The sequence below is a fragment of the Castor canadensis genome, chromosome 1, assembly GCF_047511655.1.
Source record: "Castor canadensis chromosome 1, mCasCan1.hap1v2, whole genome shotgun sequence".
NCBI classification, from domain to species: Eukaryota; Metazoa; Chordata; class Mammalia; order Rodentia; family Castoridae; genus Castor; species Castor canadensis.
In genome coordinates this window covers 52,899,924-52,921,713 of record NC_133386.1, presented here as the reverse complement: position 1 = coordinate 52,921,713, position 21,790 = coordinate 52,899,924, and the positions used below count along the sequence as shown (strand labels likewise).

Genomic DNA, 21,790 nt, shown 5'->3' with positions numbered 1-21,790 from the left:
AGATGTCCCGTCCAGCAGGACACTTCAGCGTGGGTAGCCAACCTAGAAGGGGAAGAATGAAGGGACAAGAGACACGAAGCATGACAGCAAGACAGGAGTTCTGATCAAGCTGCAAAATTTCATTGTTCACACAGGGGTATTTATGTGCTGAGGGAGTGAGGGGTATGACGAGGTGCAGGCTGGTTGGCTGGTTCTGCTGTAGGACTTCTGATAGGGTGCACGTTCGCGCCGGCGGCGAGGTAAACTCCCGGAAGAGAAGCAGGGATGGCGCCATCTTGTGCTGGAGATGGAGAAGTTGGGCGGGTGGTGCGACACTGCAGGCTATTTGCTATTTGCATGAACACAGGACGTTGGGAGAAATGCAAGATGTCCCAGGAAGACAAACAACCGCAAAATGTTCCAGGGCAAGGTCAAGACAGAATGGCTCACAAAGGGAGCCCTGTCTCCGACATTTCCCCCTTATTCTTATACAAACATGACCAGAATATGTCGGCTTATTGAGAGGGGATGACAGAGGCCCAGTTCCTCAGGGTGGAGATCATTTTTGCTTTGTAAGCAAGCGTCCTTGCTAAGTTCTCAAGAGAATCTCCTCGGCATGTTTTTTGAGGAGGCGGATTTTTTAGGAGCATGCCGACCGCCGTGCACCAGGGCATGTCATACAGAGGTCTTGGGTCTGGGGATCCTAGGATCCACCCTCCTGCAGTCTTACCTGCACCCTCGTTTAGAAAAGCCTTTATGATCACTCTCCCTGGGTGCTGCCTCCCCCAAGCGGAGGGGCCCAGCGGAAGAGGGCCCCATGGGCGATGAGTGGTCAAGAATGTTATATAAGAAGAGGGGGTGGCAGAGAGAAAATTTGGAAACCCAGATGGAGCATTTAGCGAGTTTCTATTGAAAGGAAGGTCTCAGGAGCACGGTCTTCCATATCCAGGCGATGATAATGGACCTGTATAGGTTTAGAGGCTAAGGTGTTGATTTGTTCTTTAATAAATTGTATCAGCCTGTTTATAATGCAGGGCCCTATGATCACAATTAAAAGTAGACCCAGCAAGGGGCCTAATAGTGGAAGAAGGTAGGGTAGAATTCCATTAAGCCCAGTCCAGAGGGGGTTTTCAAATAGCTCCCTTCGTCTCTTTTCTAAATCTTCTTGAAGCTGTTTAATTTTGGTGCGTACTATGCCTGATTTATTGGCATAAAAGCAGCATCTTTCCCCTAAGGCCAAGCGGATACCTCCCTGGTTGGCTGTTAGCAGATCTAAGCCTCGCCTGTTCTGAAGGACCACTTCTGCCAGGGAGTCTATTTGGTCCTGTAAATCCTTAATGGTTCCAGATAGAGTTTGTACATCATCTATAAGTTGTTGAGATAGGCGACGGTAAGAGCGTATAGCCGTGCCTAAGCCAGCTGTACCTGTGCCTATAGCTGCTGTTATTCCAAGGCTGGCAAGGAGCGGTAAGGCTTGTATTGCCCGTTTATGTCTTTTAATTAAGGTGTCTAAGCTAGGAATGGGCAGAGGTTCATCTCCTGAGACAACAGTAACATCTGGGAGTAATAAGGCAACAACACAGCCACCAGTCCAATTTGCTGGAAGCCTGGGGAAGGCTGAGTTTCCTCCACACAAAAGAACTGTACCGTTGGGGGGACAAAGAGCTGGGGTGGGTGAGGAATAATTTAGAACTGATGAGCAATTTCCAAAAGAACTAACCCCAACGTCAATATCATGAGAATTATTTTGCATCATGCCTTGAAGGCATACTGTAGGTGCATCCATAGGCTGTACTTTAAAGGGAAGTCCAGATTGGCAGGTATCCTGATTACTTATTGCTCTGAATGGTAACGGGCGGCTGCTTCCTCAAGGGAAGCTTGTTCCTCGGGAGCTAGGGTGTCATCAGGGCTTAAAACTGGATAAAGGTGGGTGGCTTTTTTTGGGTCCTGGGGCGGAATAGGGTCCTTAGATTTTGAGCTAGATTGTGAAGAATCTACATCAATAGTAACTGAAGGACATCGGGAAGGAGGGCGGGAGGCCGTTTGCATAGCATCCTGCCCAAGTTTAACAAGCTTTAAAGTACCATTATCAAAGGGTGCACTTTTGAGAATGTCATTAATTAGATTCCAATAAGAAAAGGTGGTTACTGGGACCTTTTCAGGGCCGAAAGATTCATAATAGTCTTTTAAACAGTCTCCGACCCGGAGCCGTCTTTTACCATCGATGGTTCCTTCAAGAGGAAACCAAGGACATAGGTCTCCTATGTAAGAAAAGAATGACTTTAAGTCCTTTTTCTTAACACGCGCCCCTCGCGTCTTGAGGGCCTCCTTGAGGCCTGACAGAAACAAATCATGTGACGACACTGCTTGTCCCACGGTGGGTCACTCACCGTTCGCCGTCCTCGCTCTCCTCCTGGATCTGTCTCTCGGTTGCGTTTGCCGAGGCGATCGCGAACTCCGCTTGGTGCCAAGTCTTCCCGGAGGACGGTGTTCTCCCCGCAATCAAAGGAATAGCTACAGCCACGTTGGGCACCAGATGTCCCGTCCTGCAGGACACTTCAGCGTGGGTAGCGAACCTAGAAGGGGAAGAACGAAGGGACAAGAGACACGAAGGATGACAGCACAAGACAGGAGTTCTGATCAAGCTGCAAAATTTCATTGTTCACACAGGGGTATTTATGTGCTGAGGGAGTGAGGGGTATGACGAGGTGCAGGCTGGTTGGCTGGTTCTGCTATAGGACTTCTGATAGGGTGCACATTTGCGCCGGCGCCAAGGTAAACTCCCGGAAGAGAAGCAGGGACGGCGCCATCTTGTGCTGGAGATGGAGAAGTTGGGCGGTTGGTGCGACACCACAGGCTATTTGCATGAACACAGGACGTTCGGAGAAATGCAAGATTTCCCAGGAAGAGAAACAACCGCAAAATGTTCCAGGGCAAGGTCAAGACAGAATGGCTCACAAAGGGAGCCTTGTCTCCGACATCCAGATAGCAAAAAAGCTTTCGAAGAATACTAGGGTCCTATTGTTGTGGGAAGAATTTGGACCAGCGAGAACGAGACTCAAACCCAGGTGGTTGGAGAAAAGGAAGATTTATTATGCTATTGGGCCAGCACCTGGATCTCTCCAAAAATGGCACTGGCCCCACAGCCCAAGGCTGCAGGCTTTTTATGCCTCAGATTGAGAAAGCAAACAAGTGGGAAGGACAAAAGTAAATGTGGCAGTTAGCTTCTCCCTAGGAGGTTACAACTTATCACACTACCTCAAGGTTACAGCACACCACACCACACTAATACATGTGTGAAACTGGGCAGACCGGGGAAGGGAGCTTGCCTTCAGATCTTTCCCTGGGTTTCTTTAACATTCCCTCTTACTCTTCATAATCCCTTATGACCATTTTGCGGGGGTGGGGGGGCATCTAGAGGCAGTCTTTGATATTGCCTCACTCATTGTAATCTAATGGCATTCATCCAATTGCGAATGAACCTGGTGAGAAGGTTTATCATGCAAGGCCCTAAGAATAGCATAAAGAGAATAGTAAGTGGGCCCACCAGGGGGGCTGTCCAGGAGGCCCAGCTCTTCCATCCTGTATTCCAAAATGTTTCCTTGTTTCCTTCCCTTGCCTTGATCCTTTCTCGTAATTGGCATGCATTTTGTCTCACTATCCCTGACTGGTTTGCATAGAAGCAACATTCTTCCCCTAAAAACACGCAAATTCCCCCTTTTCTGTAGTAATGAGGTCTAAGCCTCTATGGTTCTGTAAGACTACAGCTGCCAGTGAGTCCAACTGATTCTGTAAGGTGATGATGCTCTGTTGTACTAATCCTAAATCCTCACGGATTTGTTTAGACAGCTGGCTGTGCTGGACTTGTTGGAGGCCAATAGCAGTAGCTCCCGTAGCTGTTGCTCCTGCCAGGGTGACTCCCAGAAGTACCAGGAGGACGATGGGGTCCCGTCAGAAATGGGTCTGGCCATCAGCTTGTTGGGTTAGGTATCAAGCAACTTCAGTCCCGGGAAGTATGTCCAGGTCCAGGACTAAGAAAACTAGGGTGCAAGCCCCCCTCTTCCCCTCCTCCCCCGTAACAGGTGTGAATCCCACCCTGACAGGCAAAGTAAGTCCCATTAGGTGCTTTGGCTGCTTTTTACCAGATTGGTGCAATTCTTTTTGTTACCAAAGTATTTAGTTTCTCCAAAAATTTGAATAACTGGGCCTGTGAGACAGGTATTGTCGTTTTGGGTTGAGTTGTCCAGGCCCAGCTCATGTATCTTGGATATGTTAGTCAGGTCCACCCCGGCATATGACACTTGGCCAGCCCTCAGGCAAATCCAACAGTCTCTGCCTAGTTTGGGGTCTGCTCATTGTACTAGCTGGTGGCTGCTGTTTGCCAAAGCTATCATTTTAATGAGAGGGGGTGTCAGGGTGTAACGGGGGCTGATCAGTCCCATCCAAGGTGGGAGGGAGGATTTGCCCCTGTACCCAGAGGTCCAAGGAATTAACTTTACTAACTGAGAGAGAGAGATAGAGAGAGAGAGAGAGAGATGTTAGCTGCTTTAATCTCAAGCCTAAGGATCTTTAAAACTGCAGGGTCTCCCCAATGATTTTCAAGGCATGCTCCCAGCCCAAAGACCCTAGTTCCCCATCGTTGTGGTTCATTTGTTGTTAATTGGAAAAGGTTTTCCTTTCCTTCCTGCTCCCTGTGCCTTAGACCGCTCATTCACGTTGAAGAGGTTTGAAGATAGCTTCTGGACACTGACACCCTGGCCTTTGGGGGGGCCTTTTCCAAGCCCCCAGAGAGGCAAAATGAACACATGACCAATGTTGTAGAAAGGACCATGAAGGCCCCCCCCACAGTCATCCCAGTTCCATGGTACTCAGCCATACACATTGGATAGGCGATCTATGGATGGGCCAGAGCAAGTCAGGGTGGAGGGCCCCAGTTGGGCCCTTCTGCCAGCTTCCAGGCCTGGGCAATACCTAAAGGAGACAAGACAAGGGCCTGACAAAGCACAGGTGGTACAGTTAATTAATATAGTTCCCTCTTGTTCTTCCAAGAGTTTGACCTCCCACATCAGTTTATGAGAGACCCCAGCTGGATCTGGAGGTTTTGTTTGTGAGTCATTTATTATTATTACAGCTGTTAGTAGAATCAGTAGGTCTGTCTGGGGCTTCATCAGCACTCCCTCGGGTCAAGGTCAGTTTCAATGGCTGGTCCTGGTTGGGCAAATTTTTGAAGCCCTTTGGAAGCATACTCCAGGTTAAATGTCCTTTTGCTTCAGTGTCAGGGTCCTCCCATTCGAATGCGAACAGGGGCTGCTAGCTTTCGCAAGTCACAGGCAGAAGAGGCGTCCTTAAGGTCCAGACATGTGAATGCCTTAGCGGTGGGAGGAATCAAACTTAGCAGAGTATATGGGTTGGGGACGACAGGATGAAGAGTCTCTGTTGCCTCGTTCACCCAGTGCAGGTCTTGGCCTAGTCAGTAATCATTGAACCCTGGCTTTCTGACAGGGACTAAAGGGGTGTTCCAGGTCAATTGCACTTCCCTCAGGATTCCCTAGTCTCATAGGCATTGAGTGTGTGGTGCGATTCCCTTCCAGGCCTCTAGAGGTACTGGATATTGTTTTTGACACACCGGGTTAACTCCTGGTTTGACAGTGACCAGTACTGGGGGATGTCCTGTTGCTAGCCTGATTTGCCCATCCCAAATGCCCAGGAACCACTTCATGAGGTGATCTAGGAATGGCTGAGGATGGATGGGTTTATTGTCCCTGGGGTGTGTATGTGCCGCTCTTCTTCAAGACTGACCTCCAAGGTTAACACTGGCAGGATGCTAACATCAGGGGTCCCAGATCCATAGATCTGGTTTAGAAAGTAAATCTCTTCCCAGAAAGGGGCCTGGAGTTTCTGGCATGTACAGAAACCTGTGCTTGACCTGGTGTCTGCTGACCATGCATTCTTGGGGTTCCAGAATTGGTGCTTCTTGGTGTTTCCAGTGGCCCCTCTAATGGTGATTGAGTCCTTGGTGAGCCGACCAGTTGGTGTGGTCATGGTGGAAATGGCCTCCCAAGTGTCCAGAACGAAGTCTATGTGGTGGCCTTCAATGTCAGTCTTGACCGTGGGCTCCTGAGGGCTGATCAAAAGGGTGCCCAGTCGCTCCCAGTCAGACTCGTTTCCCCAGGCTGCATTTGTCTCTAGTTTGCAGGCTTCCTTGGATTTAACAACAGCCACTGTTATTCTTACTTTTTCCTTTTTTTCTTAGGGCATCATTTTTCCAATGTCCCTCCTCCTTAAAGTAGGTGCACTGGTTTTTTCCCAGAGGATTTCTCCATTCTCTCCTGTTAGGGCTTCCCTTCCGGCCTCCAGTCTTCCCGTCTCCCTCCTTGAGGGCCATAGCCAGGATTTTTGCCTTCTTTTCCAGATATTTTTCTTTCTGTCTTGTGTCTGTCTCCTCTCGGTTCACTACTACCTTGGCCCCTATATAATGAGTTGGTCAATATTGGCACCTGCGAAGCCCTCCATATTTGTAGTTTTCAGCAAACATCAGAGGCGGACTGTTGAACAAAGGCGGTGTTGATCATAGACCAGTTCTCGGAGGCTTCAGGGAGTATACCAATGATAAGCATCACATAGCCAGTCATAGAATTGGCTAGGCAGATCATCAGGCTTCTGTGTGACTTCACTGACCCTGGCAAGGTTGATTGCTCCTTGTGCCCACTGGCTTGTCTCATACTCTGGATGGATTGGAGCCCGGCAGGAGTGTTTATATCCCAGCCCGGTCTGGTGTCCAGGATCCTCTCATCTGCCCTTTGCTCTGTATTTGCAGTCTGTGGTGGAGCTTGGGTAACTAGCCGTGCTCTGGCTGCTTGGTATACTTGCCGGCACTCATCAGAAGTGAAGAGGGTAGACATGAGCTGATGGCCATCATCCCAATAGGATTGGTGGCTGTGTATGATGTTGGTCAAAAGCCTGTGGTTCCTCTGAGTATGCTGGGGTGTGCTACCACCAGTTCAGGAGGTCGGTGGTAGTGAAGGGCTAGTACACTTATTTGCATGGATCCAGCCACATATGACCCATCTGCCTGAGGTAATGGTGGCCCCAGAGTCTGGCGCAGGGGATCTAGCGCCGCAGCCGGGGTTTCTGCCTCCTTGCTCATTAGCCTCCCAGAGTTCAGCGACCTTCCCCAATGGCTCTTATCTTTCCCCGGGGCCACTGAAGGCAAAGTGGGGGTATAATGAGGGAGGGCCATCTAAGGCAAAGGGGGGTATAATGAGGAAGTTGTTGGATGACATGGGCAGGGGTTCGGCTCTGATGCCTCCTCCTTTCCATTGGGGTCCTTTCAGTTGGACTCAAGTCTCGGGGAGGCCGGAGCTGCAAGGCACACCTGAGGAATATGTGGTGGCAGGTCTGGTGGCTCAGGTTCTGAGGTGTGGTGGACTTTAAATTTCTTTTCCTTTACTTTACCGTTAACAAGAACAGTTGTGTCTCCAGGGTGCATGGAAACATAGCCAGTCAGGTGGGCAGGCGGCCAGGATGTACCAGGAGTCAATGTGAGGAAACTGGTCTGAATGACCTGGATCCCCAATGACTGTGTCTCTCACATGGGCGATAGTGGCTAGGTCCAGTGTGCCTTCTGTGGACCATCCTACATTGAAGGTGGGCCATTCTACCTCACATAATGTGCGGAGCTTTGCTGGCTTCATCCGCACTCCATAGTCACCCGAGAAACCGTCCCTAAAGTCAGCAAGCATGGTCTGGAGCACCGTCGGGCACTTTGACCCAGAGGAACCCATTTTATATGTGCCTGGTGATTACCAGTGTCGCAGGACAGACAAAGGGAGGGGGGTGCCTCTCAGTGAGAGGCCACACAGGTGCTCATCTGGCTGCAGCCCCAGGCAGTGGGGTCGGGTGTGGCTTGTCAGCCAATCAGGATGACTTGTCAGTGATGGCAGGTTCAGCCAATCAGGATGACTTACGATTGGACACTAGTCTGATCCCACCGTAAACCATGCCAATCGCTGTGGAATCTCAGATCAAGCCCACTCGGACTCCGTAGCCTTTAGGGGACCTTAGAGGTGCCCAGCCATGAAGCCACAAATTCGAGCTTGAAACACAAGTGAGTCAAGCCACTCAGTCACACACCATTCACTCAAAGTTTAAAACAATCAGTTCCTATTCATTTTCCCCTAAAATCCTGGCCTGCTGTAGTCCCAGTTGACTGGAATCACATCAGTCACAGAGGAAGGGAATGTGCTACCCTGAGTACTCTTCAGGGTTCAGCTGGTCCCCTGAGGAGCATCAGTCCACGCTGGCTCCTTATACTGAATACCCCGGGGCTTCCTACCTGGTCCAGATGTCTGGTACAGGTCTCTGTTTCACTCCACCAGTCTGACGACCCAGTCCTTGGCTCCTCAGCCTTCTTCAGTCGTCTGGAAGGAGACCCCAGAGTCACATCGGGGGCGCGCACTGCCTGGTTCCAGGGACCCCCACAGGCTGCAGAACCTGGGAGCAGGGACCCATTACCCAATGGGGCTTGGCGGTCTGATCTCACTAGGGCCTCCAAAATGTTGCGGGAGGCATGTCAGACCAGCGAGAACAAGACTCAAACCCAGGTGGCTGGAGGAAAGAAAGATTTATTATGCTAGCGGGCCAGCACCTGGATCTCTCCAAAAATGGCACCGGCCCCAAAGCTGAAGGCTGCAGGGGTTTTTATGCCTCAGAATGTGGAAGCAAGCAAGTGGGAAGGACAAAAGCAAACGTGGCAGTTAGTTTCTTGCTAGGAGGTTACAACTTATCACACTATCTCAAGGTTACAGCAGACCACACTAACACATCTGTGAAACCGGGGCCCGGCGGGGGGAGGAAGCACATCTGTGAAACCTGGCCGGGCCAGGGGGAAGGAGCTTACCTTCAGATCTTTCTCTGGGTTTCTTTATCAGTATCAAGAGGACTCTGGAGTGAACTTGAACAGGCTCCTCCTATTGGACAAAGATAGGACAATTTGAACTCCAATAAGAGTAATGATTGCAGTAGAATGAAATTCTTCAAATATGTTTAAAGTCATTAGTTTGTGGTGGTATTATTTTTAAAAAGCAGGTCATTTTAGAAGGATAATAGGGAACCGTTTCATTATCTAAAAAGCCAGCAAATAACAAGGAAGAATCAAGCATACAATTCTTTGAATCATATTAACTATGCCAGTGAGTAACCAGGTAAGAGATGAGATGTCTATAAGTATATGATAAAGAATTAAATAGGGATGAACACTATGCAGAGATATATATTAGGGTAATGGGCTTAGAGAAACAAATGAACACAGAATTTCTGAGGAAAAAAGTAACAGAAAAGACATTCTAGACTAGCACTGTCAGGTAGAATTTTCTATGAAAATAGAAATGTCCCATGTCTGCACTGTCCAGTATGGCGGCCATTGGCCATCTGACACTCAGCATGTGGCTAGTGCTACTGAAGAACTATTTTTAAATTTATTTAATTTTAAGCAATTTAAGTACAAATTTAAACACCCACACGTGGCTAATGACTAACATATCAGAGAAGTGTAGTTTGGGAGGTACATTTGGAATCAAGTATCTACTGGTCCTCAGAGCATGTAGGATAAAATACAATAGTGTCTCGATTTTTTGACAAGAAGAAGCAAATACATTCTTACTGTATCATCTTAGTAGAAGAGATTTAAGAGTAGAGTTCAATGTCTTAGTGCTTTTTGGGAAGATAAAGTAATCTCACGGGAAACTAAAGAGAAGCAATGGACATTGACAAAAGAAAGTTATAATGGCATCCACAAATTGGGGGCTAAAGTCACTGAGCAACATTAAAAGCTAGAAAGGAATAATTTCATGGCAATGTTTATCACAGCCTGTACCACCATCAGTTAGATGATAAGGGCTATTACTTCCTAACAGATATTATAAAACCAATCAATAAATGGGCAAATGAATTGAACAGACAGTTCAAAAGAAGATGCACAAATGGCCAAGAAATACATGAAAAAATGTGCAACACCCTAAGCCATCAGGGAAATGCAAATCAAAACGACATTGAGATTCTATCTCAACAAATGCTGGCAAGGATGTGGGGGGGAAGAGAACCCTGGTACATTGTTGATGGGATTATAAATTAGTCTGGCCACTATGGAAATGGATTCTTAAAAATACAACTAACATATGATCCAGCTTTCATACTCCTGGGTATGTACCTGAAGGAATCTTAAGTCAGAATAGTATAGAACACATGTATACCTGTGTTAATTGAAATATTCAATAGCCAAGTTATGGAATCAACCTAGCTGCCCATCAACAGATGAGTGGATGAAGAAAATGTGGTAGATATACCCAGTGGAGTATTATGCAGTCATAAAAAGAATGAAATCATGTCATTTGCAGGAAAATGGATAGAACTGGAGATCATCATCCTAAGAAAAAATAAGTCAAGACTCAGAAGGTCAAATATCACGTGTTTTCTTTCATATGCAGAATCTAGACTTAAAAAAAAAAGACATGAAAGTAGAAGAGGAACTCTTTGGAAAGAGGAAGGGGATCAATGGGAGTAAGGACAAGAGAGGGTAATAGGGACTTGAGTATGATCAGAGTACGTTATATACATATGTGAAAATGATATAATGAAACCCATTATTTTTATGATTAATAGACAGTAATAAAGAAGAAATTCTAAAACAAGCAGAAAAACAAAAGGTATTTGCTGACGTTTTACTCCACTAGGACCAGTGTGCCTTAGTGGAGCAAAATTACAGTTTTCCTGAACCATAGTTTTCTCCCAGAAAATAGAGGAAAGAATAAGAGTAATGACCTTAAACCATCATCTGCAAATAAGTTAGTTGATCAATGTCTTTGGTGAGTTCCTCTTCAACTATAATATTCTCTTGATTGTGTGACTCATTTATGACCAACAAAGAATCATTTGGTGATGTAGAAATAGCAATCTTATGGAAAAAAGTTGGAGTTTTTGATAATGACAGAAAGGATCACTGGAAAGGGAAATATATTCTATGACCAGAACAGTTACTAAATTTTTTGGAAATGCTGTGTGGATTTTAGCTACATGCCAAAATGACAATTATAGAAAAGGTACACGATTTTTTGGGGAGTGAGTTGGTTTTCTATCTGTGGATGGGGGTGGATGAGCCTTAACTAGGGTTAATTGTAGCTTTGGCAAATGAAGGAAACGCATCTAGGTAGATATCTGATGAGCGCCATTCACCATGGAACGCCTGTTGCTTAACTTTGCTTGTTTGGTGGAAGGAGGCAGGAAAGGAGGTCTGGATTTTAATTTCAAAATCTGTCATCCTGATCTTTATTGCAGATGTAGTGAGATCAGTTCTCAGCCTCTCTTCTGCTCTGTCAGGCCTCAGACAGAAGGAGGCTTTTACCGCTGAGCTCCAACTCCTGAAAGCAGATTAAGGGGTAGAAACAAGGAAATGTTGGGTCTTGGAATTTCTGACAGCCCAATTTACACCCTGTAGCAGGAGGGCAGAGAGGGCTTATCTAAAACCCAGAATTGGCTGATCAGCAAAATGAATAGAGAAGTCTCAGTCAAGGAGGTGATGTCTGTTCAGAGTCATTTCCACGTATGTTTAAACCTTCATGGCTTCCTGCTTCCCTTAGAATAAAAACGCAACTCTGTATGGCTCCTCTCATGCCCTGTGTGTCCTCCCTTCCTCTCTCTCTGACCTTTGCTCTCCACACTTCGGCCATACTGGTGGCCCTTCTGGTTCTCACACAAGTCGATCCCTTGTGTCTTGTAACCTTTGCACATGAAGTGTTCTGATCTTTTAAGGTACACGATTTTAACATGGACTATATCACCTATATAAAATTATGGAAATTATACATATATTGTGTAGTATTTCAGTCACCAACCACAAATGTTCCTGACATCACCAAATTCTGAAAACATTTCAATCTGGCCAGTGAAATATTTTCTTGTCAATTCAACATATGTTTATTGGTTACTCAGTATGTGGAAGTCAGAAAAAAAAACAAAACCTTAACAGAAATTCAACTAAAAAGGAAACTCAAACATTAGTTCTGCATTCAAGTAAAGATCCAGTTATTATCAGAAATGGTCGTATAATCACCAGCCAAGTGAGTAATGCCACACTAAAGAAAGAGCATAAAAGGGCACCAATAAGGATTTTGTTTAAAAACATCTGGCGTGTCTAATGAATTCCTGCCTGAAGTGCTTCTCTTCTCTAAGTGGGAACTGCAGTAAAGGCAAAATGTCATCAGTGCTCAGTGTTTAAGGCACTGCACAATGTGTGTTAAGTAGCCCATAAATGAATTAGCAAATATATTATTCTAAATAAGACTGTAACATTCCTTGAGGGGAAATACAGACCTCCTCTTGAAGATGGAACTAGCTTCTGTAGATAAAAAGAAATGAGCCTATAACGTTGTAATTATAATATTTTATCTCTAAAAATACTACTGACATTTGAATGAGGGCAATAAATCTTAGCCCTTTGGGGGCTGTGAACAGAAGCTTCAAAATATATTACCTTTAGTTGTGGCCAGGAGAAGAATGTAGAGCTTTTCTTTAATCATGCAAGTATAACAGGTTTTCTCTATTGTAATGAATAAAAGTGCCTTAGAATTTCCACATCATTTAGTGCTTAAATACTGGGGTTTTTTTTTATCCAAAAACAAATGCCACCTAATCTAAGACTATTCCATGTAGTGTTGGATCATTCCTGGGTTTACCTCCCTCTTTTTCTAGTTAGTATCTTCAGAAACAAAGCAGAGCCCAGCAACTGTTTATTACATTTCTTTCTCACTTCGGAATATTTAAATCAACAGGGAAAATCAGAAGTGTACTCTCATTAGGAAATGCATGGAAAAGCTGATATTGTGGCTCATGTGTTTGTAATTAAGTGTTAAATTGTGCCTTCCCAAGGTAGGAGCTAATAGCATTATATCATTTAAAAAGAAAGTTCATGCTTAAAAATGCTCAATGCTGTATTGCATTGACAACAAATAAGATCTTTTTCAGAATGTTACATTCATTAACCACGCAACCGACAGTGGTTTTCTTAGACCAAAGGCATCAGCAAGTGTCAGGATCACCTGGAAGACTTGTTGGAATACTTTTGCAAGTCCCCACCCACCCCCAAGATGCTGGCTGGGTAGGTTTGGAGTGGAAGCTGAGAATGTGTGAGCTGAGGTGATGTTACTGCTGCTGGTCTTGAGACCATGCTTTGAGAACCAATGCCTGAGACTATGAGGACCTCCTTGTAACTGATTTCATGATGAAGCACAAGTTTCTTTCTGAGTCTCTTTCTTCCTGCTCCTTTTTCTCATTATGCCAACAATATTGGGAATGTCTTGAGCTTCCTTCTAGCCCGTTAGTAGTAAACATTTTACATTACAAGTTTGTTACATAGTGTAGAATTTGTGTCTAGAAGAGTAAAAAAAACCAAGGGGAGAGTTGATGCATTTTCTGACTCCCTGCATAGACTTTTTGGGAAGCTATAGTAAGGTAGTATTGGAACCCTAAGCCCACTTGCCACTTAGTCCAAAGCCTAATATTTGTTATTTCATATTTGCAGTGTTTCTAATCTCTTCCCATTCATTACTGCACATGACAGTGAAACAGCTTCTGAGAAGTAGAATGAGGACTCCTGGTTGAATTAGGATAAGAAAGCCAAGGCCCTGGGTGAAAGTGGCTTGTGTGAGGTCCCATGTGTGTTTGTCCTAGCCATACACCATTGGGAGGTTATTGCACTCTGGTCCTGTTTCCTCCCACTGCCTGTCCAAAAGCGTATTCAGCTGAGGCATCTGGGACTGTAGCTATGAAAGGTAAAATAATACCTTGGTGACTTGTCATTCTCCCATCCTTGACTGAACATAGTGTTAGTTCCCAGGAAGTGTCTTTGAACATCCATTGGATGTCTGGTGTGCTTTCTGCCAAAAACATCTTCTGCACATGGGTTCTGCTCAAAGGTCTGATTTCAAAGAGCAAACAGAGCACATTAGTTTCTTTCACAAATAGACTTTAAGCGGTTCATCTGTGTAATGGAGTGTGTAATCCCTGTGCTACCTGCCGTGGATGTGAAAATTGAGAATGATAATGTATGTAAAGAGCTTTGAAAGGGGCAGGTGCTAGAGAGGGTAGCTAGTGTGTTTCAAGAGTTGCTGCTGTGGATGCTGATTTGATGACATTCTCTCAAAACAATAATGGAGCCTCCTTTTTAAATGGTCTGGTTAAAATGACCCCAAATATTATCAACCATTAAAGAAATCTAGCATCTCACTTTGAATTATGTAAATGACTTTAGAGTTGCTCTATTTTTCTGAGGGAAAATCCAAGAGTTCATAGATTAATTATCTCAACGACTCATCATTATAATGTTTAGCCACAGACCCTAGAGTAAATACTGCTCAGTATTTTGAAGAAACATACAGATTCAGGTATCTTAGAATTCTTTCACCTTGGTCATTATTTTTGTTTTTGAACTTTAAGCAAATCACTTTATCCTTCGGTTTTTGTTTACTAAAATAAGGTGCCTTAATAAGACTACAAGAAATCACTAGAGTGCTTTTTAAAATGAGAGTACATGTATTTCATCAACTATATACCACATTCAAGTTGGAGTATGTTACTCTGAGGTGAAAATAATTGAGCTTGGCTTTCTATTTTTATATGATTTAATGTCGTCTCCAGCTACCCCAGAATTGTGTGTGTTTTCGATAAAGGCAAAGTACAGTGAGCTACCTTGACAGCTTTCTGGGAGAGCAAGAAAAACATACATTGAATTGTGGCACATCCTAAGAAGATAGCGTTCTTTGGTGGTGGGGGGTAGAGGAGGTTCCAGTATAGTTTCTCATGGGTCACCATACCTCCAAGTGTCCAGTGACTTTCTAACATTCCACCTGGCCCTGAGGTCCAGCTGTGCTCAGACTACAGTGCCTCTCCCAGCTAGCCAAACAGCTTAACCTCCAGGATGCCTTTCTGATTCCTCTGATAAGGTGCACATGAGCAAGGCTGAGTCCCCAGCCCAGCAAAATAGATCCTCCAGGTTTCTCCTCTCGGTTATCTTGGGTGCCCTAGTGTGGAGAACCATCTCCTCCTCACAGGGTGGGCCTTTGGCCACGTGGTGGAATGTGGTGGCATTATGACCTCAGCCCCTCACAAAGTCTCAGTGACCTCTTATAGACCTTTCTGGGCACACACGTGAGCATGCACATACTACTGGCATGTGTACAATGTGCATCAAACCCAACTGTTAGCTGACTCATCCCTTGCAGACCTGCCCCCGCCTCAGGGTATAATAAGTAGTGGGTGTTCAGATTGCCATAAGTTGAAGGTGTGTCAGACACCAAGTTGAATTTTGACAAGGTCCTTCTAAGTGTGTTCCTCAGGGGTGGATGGAAATTTCAAACACTATGTAGGCTGTGTGGGTGGGAATGGAGGGATATTTTTGAATAGAGAGATTCTTGGGTCTTTTCAAATCATCCTGGAAAGGAAGGAAGATGCCTATTACAGATCCCCTGGTCCTCATTCAAAAGCCTGAGGCCACATGAATTACAGAACTAAGTGGTACATTCACCTCATACTAACACCCCCTATGAGATCTGATACTGTGTCTAAAACATAACACTTGAAGTGGGAAAAATATTGTTAGTTCAGGTAAGGCTGTAACATCAATGAGTTTCAGTTGGGTCAGGTTTTATGAGCAAAGTAACTTTCAGTTGTTAAAGCTTTTAGGATTTCAGAATTATAGATAAAAATTATGCACCTGTAATTGTTAACAATAATTCATATTTACTGAGTGTTTGTGGTGTGCCAGGCACCATGTTAAGTGAATACTTTTCTGATGTAAACCCATTTACTCCTCTCAGTAAACATGGGAAGCAGGAATTGTTAGTGATAGCAACAATTCCTACTCAGTCTTCCTTTAAAAAAAAAAATTATTGAGTACCCAAAAATCATTGAGTTCTCAGGAGGAAAAGCAAAACATAGGTCCAGCCTCCACCTAAAATTGCGCCCACTTATGTGGAGCCAGATAGACACACAAACATCACCCCACACAGGGCTGGGAACAGAGAGGGGCTGGTCCTGTGTGTGCATCAGGGAAGTGTCACAGGCTGGTCCTCCATTTCCCATGCAGAAGAGAAGCCAGCCCCCAGGAACTACAGGGATTGTTCATTCAAGGTCAGCAGGTCTCAAATGCTTTGAGACTACAGCTCCATGGGGGCCCTCACCCTGTGTTTCTTTAACACAGCCCTCTTCTGTCATCTCTTACAGAACGCCTATTTCGGCTTTCTCCCAAGACAACATCTACGAAGTTCAGCCCCCAAGAGTAGACAGGAAATCCACAGAGATCTTCCAAGCCCACATCCAGGCCAGCCAAGGTACCATGCAGCCCCTAGGAAGAGAGGACACTTTTATGTTCCGAGAGTACATCAGAAACCGCTACCTGTGAACAGAGAGCACTTGAAGCTTTCCCTCTTCTTCATGCCGTGCAAATTATAAACTACAGGTAGTAAAGAAATGACTGAATGTGTTGCTCCTGTTGACTTTGCTTTATTTTAAAAATACTTTGTTTAGAAATGTGTTTAATGTACTATGACAGTATTATATTATGAAATTGCAGGTATTTTTTGAACACCCATTGTATGCCAGGCACTATGGCAAGATCGAGGAATATCATAGTAAGCAGATTGAGCTAAAAATTCCTCTCCTGGGAGGAACAAAGGCAAAGTATTTTTCTTTATAATTACCATTTTTTAAATGTATTCTGTTTTTCTGCTAACTTTGCATTTTGCTAAAAAATTTCATTACCCTGAAAACCCTGGTTTTCAGAAAATAAAAGGGACCAGATATCAACAAAGTGTTCTCCAGTAGTTCAGGAGGTAGATGGTGGTGGTGGCAGCAGTGGCGTTTTTACTACAACACCCTGCTGTTCTTGATTTAAGGCAAGTGCCTTGTCCTCCTAAGAGTTAACCTGATTTTGATGTAACAAGATGATATCTGAACTATCAGTTCTGTCGTTAATTCAAATTCACCTTTAGCTGTCTGAGACTACAAACTGAGAGCAAGGAAGCCATGGCATTTGAACTCTAGAGAGAGGTTAATGACCACAAAGTACATGTGAACAAAGCAAATGCAGATGTGAAAGCACTAAAAGTTAACACGTCATAGAAAATGGAGTGGCTGTCGTTCTTATAACTTACAAGTAGCTATGGACTTGGAGCCATCACTTCAGTATCTCTCAGCCTCCATTTCTAATCTAGTCTGGAGAGGAGAGTTGTGGAGACAAGTAAATAAGGTGTATGTGTAAAGCATGGGGTGTGGTATCTATCACATAATAAATAGCCACTAAATGTTAGCTTAAAAAGATCACTTATGGGCTGGGCGCCGGTGGCTCGTGCCTGAAATCTTAGCTACTCGGGTGGCAGAGATCAGGAGGATCGTGGTCTGAAGCCAGCCCAGGCAAATAGTTCACGAGACCCTATCTCCAAAAAACCCATCACAAAAAAGGGCTGGCAGAGTGGCTGAAGGTGAAGGTCCTGACTTCAAGCCCCAGCGTTGCAAAAAAAACAAATCACTGATGAGTGGCTGGGCATGATAGTATACATCTGTAATCCCATCTATTTGAAAGGCAAAGATTGGGAGGATCATGGTTCAAGGTCAGCCTGAGCAAAAAGGTAGGGAGACCTCATCTCAACAAATAAGCCTATGATTCCAGCTACATGGGAGGCTGTAGGTAGGAGGATCACAGTCTAGACCTGCCTAGGCAAATGTGAAAACTTACCTGGAAATAACTAAAGCAGAAAAGGCCTGTCTAGCAGGGGTGAGGCCCTGAGTTCAAACCCCAGTATTGCAGGGGGATGTGGGGGAGGAATTATTGATTGTGTGTGGTTACCACCACTTGCTACCCTAGGACCTGGGACCTGAGCATCATTTCAGAACAAGGCCAGGTATTTACACTTACCATGCCCTAGTCCCTGAAAAAGGAGACACCTTCCCAGTTCAGCTAGGCATTACAGATTTTAATTCCTTAAATCAAGCAATCTACATGAGTCTTGAAACATAAATTTCATAAACTGAAATCTCAGCAAATAATGACCAGATCCTATGAAACAATACCCAAGAACAGAGCATTCACATTTAAATGACAGGGGGTCCTCCTAGGTGTTTGCTTGTGATGGAGGATAACATGGTTTCTTAAAGCCACTTTGTATAAATTTATTGGAGAGGAAGTCATGTCTCATTTTGTGAAACCTCAAGACCCTTTGGTTGACTTTTCTAGCTTTCACCCTGTCTGATGCTGTTGGGAAGACTGGACACATCTATTGCACAAATGGTTCTGATATGAAAAATCATTCTTTTGTCATGAAGCTAAACTCAGTGTGCTCTGTCCTCAGAATAATTTAACTGTAATGTTAGACTTTGTGGATCCAAATTGAAATGATTCTATGTGAAGTCCATCTTTGTATCAAAGAGTGATTCTTCTCGAAATTCAAATACTAAGTGTGAATAAATGAGTTGCCACTTGAAAATGAGTTTCCAACTTTAGTCAGAATCATCCTCTATCTTATTATATGTTTCACAGCAAAGCTTTTTTCACCCAACTCTGTGAGTTTTCTTCCTAGAATTTGCCAGGTGCTGAGTCAGAAGTGTTTCCTCTTTTTGGAAAATAACGTGTTTGTCAGTTGTCCTCACACGTGCCTTTGGAGTTGGCTGGTGAGAATGAAATTGCTTAGAGTAGCCAGAGGAGGTGAAGTGGTCCTAATGTCCCCAAAACGTGAACACATGTTTTGTTCTTTTAAAATTATTTTAAAGACCCATTCTTTTTCTGTAGTCCCCTTCACCCCCAGCATTTTTCATCTGTCCATTAAGAACCGCTTCTTTGACCTGACCACCAGCAGAACTAACTGATGATGGTTATGGCTAAATGAATCTCTACTGAAGAAAGTGCGATCTCTTTCAAATTGAGGCTTATTACCTCCCTCTGGAAGAAGTGATGGATTACTTTGGAAACTGCATGTGTTTCGATGTGCTGCTGGCATAGGTCCCCCATGGCCACTTTCTTCAGTAGACTCTTGAGTCCCCTTTTTCATTTGAGAAACTGGAGGACCATTTACTAATAAAGAACATTAAGCTGTCACTTAATTCTTGTACCCACACACAAAATATTTTTGTAGGCTCATTTCTTCAGTACATTATATGAGAGGACTCCAAAGTAATTGCTAACCAGTTGGTAAATAAAAATTATAGTCTGAATTGATCTTGAAAAAGATTTTTTCACAAAGAAAATTACAGAACAAAATCACTTGCATTAGTTTATAGAGCAAGAGGAGGGCTGGGAAATAGGATTTGCTAAACTAGACAGCAGCCACGCTGCTAGTGAAAAACAAGATGAACAGCATGGGTGATGGGAGAGAGGGAAAAGAATCACAGACACTGTGGCCACAAGATGAATTGCAGAAATAATTAGCTGCTAAGAAGACATTATTTCCCAAATATCACCGTATTTCTTTTTAAAATGAGAATTGTAACTTAGAAACAAAGTTGTCTTCTCTTCCCTTGTCCTGCTCCCCACCCCCCACTCATTGTACCTTAGAGATGATAGACTGGTGATTAAATTCACCCACCAGGTCCCAAGGTGGCAGAATATCTAAAACAGATGAATTTCAAGAGGTCCTGCCTTAAGTGACATCACAATGACATCTGTAGCTACTGTAGCTGGGTAGATCTCTGGGTGGGTTCCTCTGGGGGAGGGAGTGCATGATTAAATTTGTATATGGGCATCTTTGTCTGGAAGTGTATCAGGAAAGGAAGAAGGCTGTGTGTGCTGGGCAGCTACGGATTCAGCATGTGCCCCCATTGGTTTATGTATCCTCTTCTCTTCTCCACTCCATCCACCATGATCCCTCCCTCTTACTCAGAATATGATTAGGTCAAGGCAGGAAAGTGATGTGCAATTTCATAGAGCCAGGCTCTATGTTAAGGGTGAAGAAGACTTGTTCTCACCTGAGGAGCCTGCAGCATAGAGGGAAAGACAGATGGGAAAGCAACTAACACAAAAGGATTTCTCAAGACCATGGGCTCTGCACAAGCTCCTGGGGCCCCAAGGAGGGGGTGACTCAATGTCTAGGGTAATGAGGGAAGTTTTTACTAAATTTCATTCTAAGTGAATGAGTGGTAGCTTGACACAAAGAAAGCAAGGAAAGCATTCAAAAAACCAATGGAAATAAAAAAGTTGGGGCAAGATGATCCCAGAAGTCAGGCATTTCTAGACATGAGGATGGAGGCAGAAGGAGGAAGATGGAACGATGGGTCAGGTAAGATGGTGAAGGGAAAATGCTCTGGCTCTCAAATGGGCCTCTCAGAACCCAGTTACCGTCTTAAATATAATTGAAGGCCAAAAGAGTTTTTGTTTATACAGGTTCTATCCACCAACATCTACACATTCAGAAATGCAAACTGAAAACTTTAAGTATTTATTAATTTAAAAAGAACAATAATAAATCCTTCAAAGGTTAACAAAAATCGCATAGTTTTATGTAACTCTTCCAAAACAAAACAAAAACACTTTATGAAGATTGACATTGTTTTACTTTTTAAATCTTTTTAACATCTGTCCTAATAGAAGACAGCTGAATTTTTGTATTCTGCAGTCAATCTTTTGGTTTTTTTTAAATTAGAATATATTAATTGTACAAAAGGGTTTCATTGGATCAATCTATTATAGTATGTTGTTTTGGTTGAAGTATATAAAGAAAATCCTTCTTTACATTCATATGAACTGGAAAAAAAGGAGGAAGGAGTATTTGCATAGCCTTTTTAGATAATTGTGGATATTCTTTTTTGCTACACCAAAACTCAGCAAGTGGTAGATTCTAAAAGGTTATTGTGAAATCTGAAACCATATCAATGCACTGTAGCATTAAACTTCATTGGTCTATTATGAACTTAGAATGGATCTTTTACCCGTGCATGATTTTGTAATCCCATGCATTGATCATTGGAAAATATTTGGTTCACTGAGTTGGACAGATCTTTCAAATGTTGACATATCTGTTTATAGCCAACCAGTCTTCTAGAAAAGCTTTTAAGCACTGGGAAGCTGCCAAGTTCATAGTGGTGGATACATATTTTCCAAAATTCTAATGTTTGCCTGAAAGCTCAAATTCTATGATTGGCAACAAATACTGCCAATTTTCCTTGTAATGATAGGCAGGCTCACTTTGTTCATTTTCAAAAGAAAGTCTGCCAAATACCCAAGTCTGAATAACTGTGGTTTGTCTGGCAATTGTTCTCCCAAGTAAAAATAGTCATCCATGAAAAAGTGGGTAGTTCCACACACAACTCAAACAACTGCCACATTCCTGAGGCAACCATTTTCAGAGTGTGCCGCTGAAATGACTTAGGCATACCTCCCATTCATGACACAGAGCATTTTAAAAGACTGTACTCAAGGGGAGAGATTTAATCAGATTAATTCATACCGAGTGTGGTGGCAACATGTACTATCCTACCAGTATAGTTTGGTGACCCCCACCATGTTCCATGCTGAGGCTCCAGCTACCCACTGCTTTGTACCATCAATGTAAATGTCAGCATGGTGAGAGAAGGCAAATGATATCAACCCTATAAAGTAGTTTGGACCTAGCAGACCCCTGAATGGGTCTCAGAAACTCCCATGGGTGTAAGAGACACATTTTGAGAACTGAGAATTGGGACCCATCACGGGTCTGGAAGGCGTGCCTCGGGTTAGTCACGCTGTCCTGTGGGCGTTGGATGCTCATAGCACTGTGAACACTGTTCTGTAGTGGTG

The 21,790-nt window shown here is 44.0% G+C and overlaps 1 protein-coding gene across 9 annotated transcripts in view; it reads left to right on the top strand.

Annotated features, from left to right (window-relative positions):
- The window catches only part of LOC109700001 (polyphosphoinositide phosphatase), a 328,419-nt gene that overhangs the window by 113,242 nt on the left and 193,387 nt on the right, over positions 1-21,790 (top strand). For 3 of the 9 annotated variants that reach the window (XM_074076997.1, XM_074076988.1, XM_074076965.1), the window contains one exon: positions 16,252-18,512. The exons of 2 other annotated variants lie outside the window; for them this stretch is intronic. In XM_074076997.1, the coding sequence (XP_073933098.1) occupies positions 16,252-16,429 (178 nt within the window). In that variant the 3' untranslated portion in view covers positions 16,430-18,512. Of the gene's footprint in view, positions 1-16,251; positions 18,513-21,790 lie in introns of those variants that run through there. 4 more of the 9 variants (XR_012449073.1, XR_012449070.1, XR_012449075.1 and 1 more) reach the window with 4 other exon arrangements.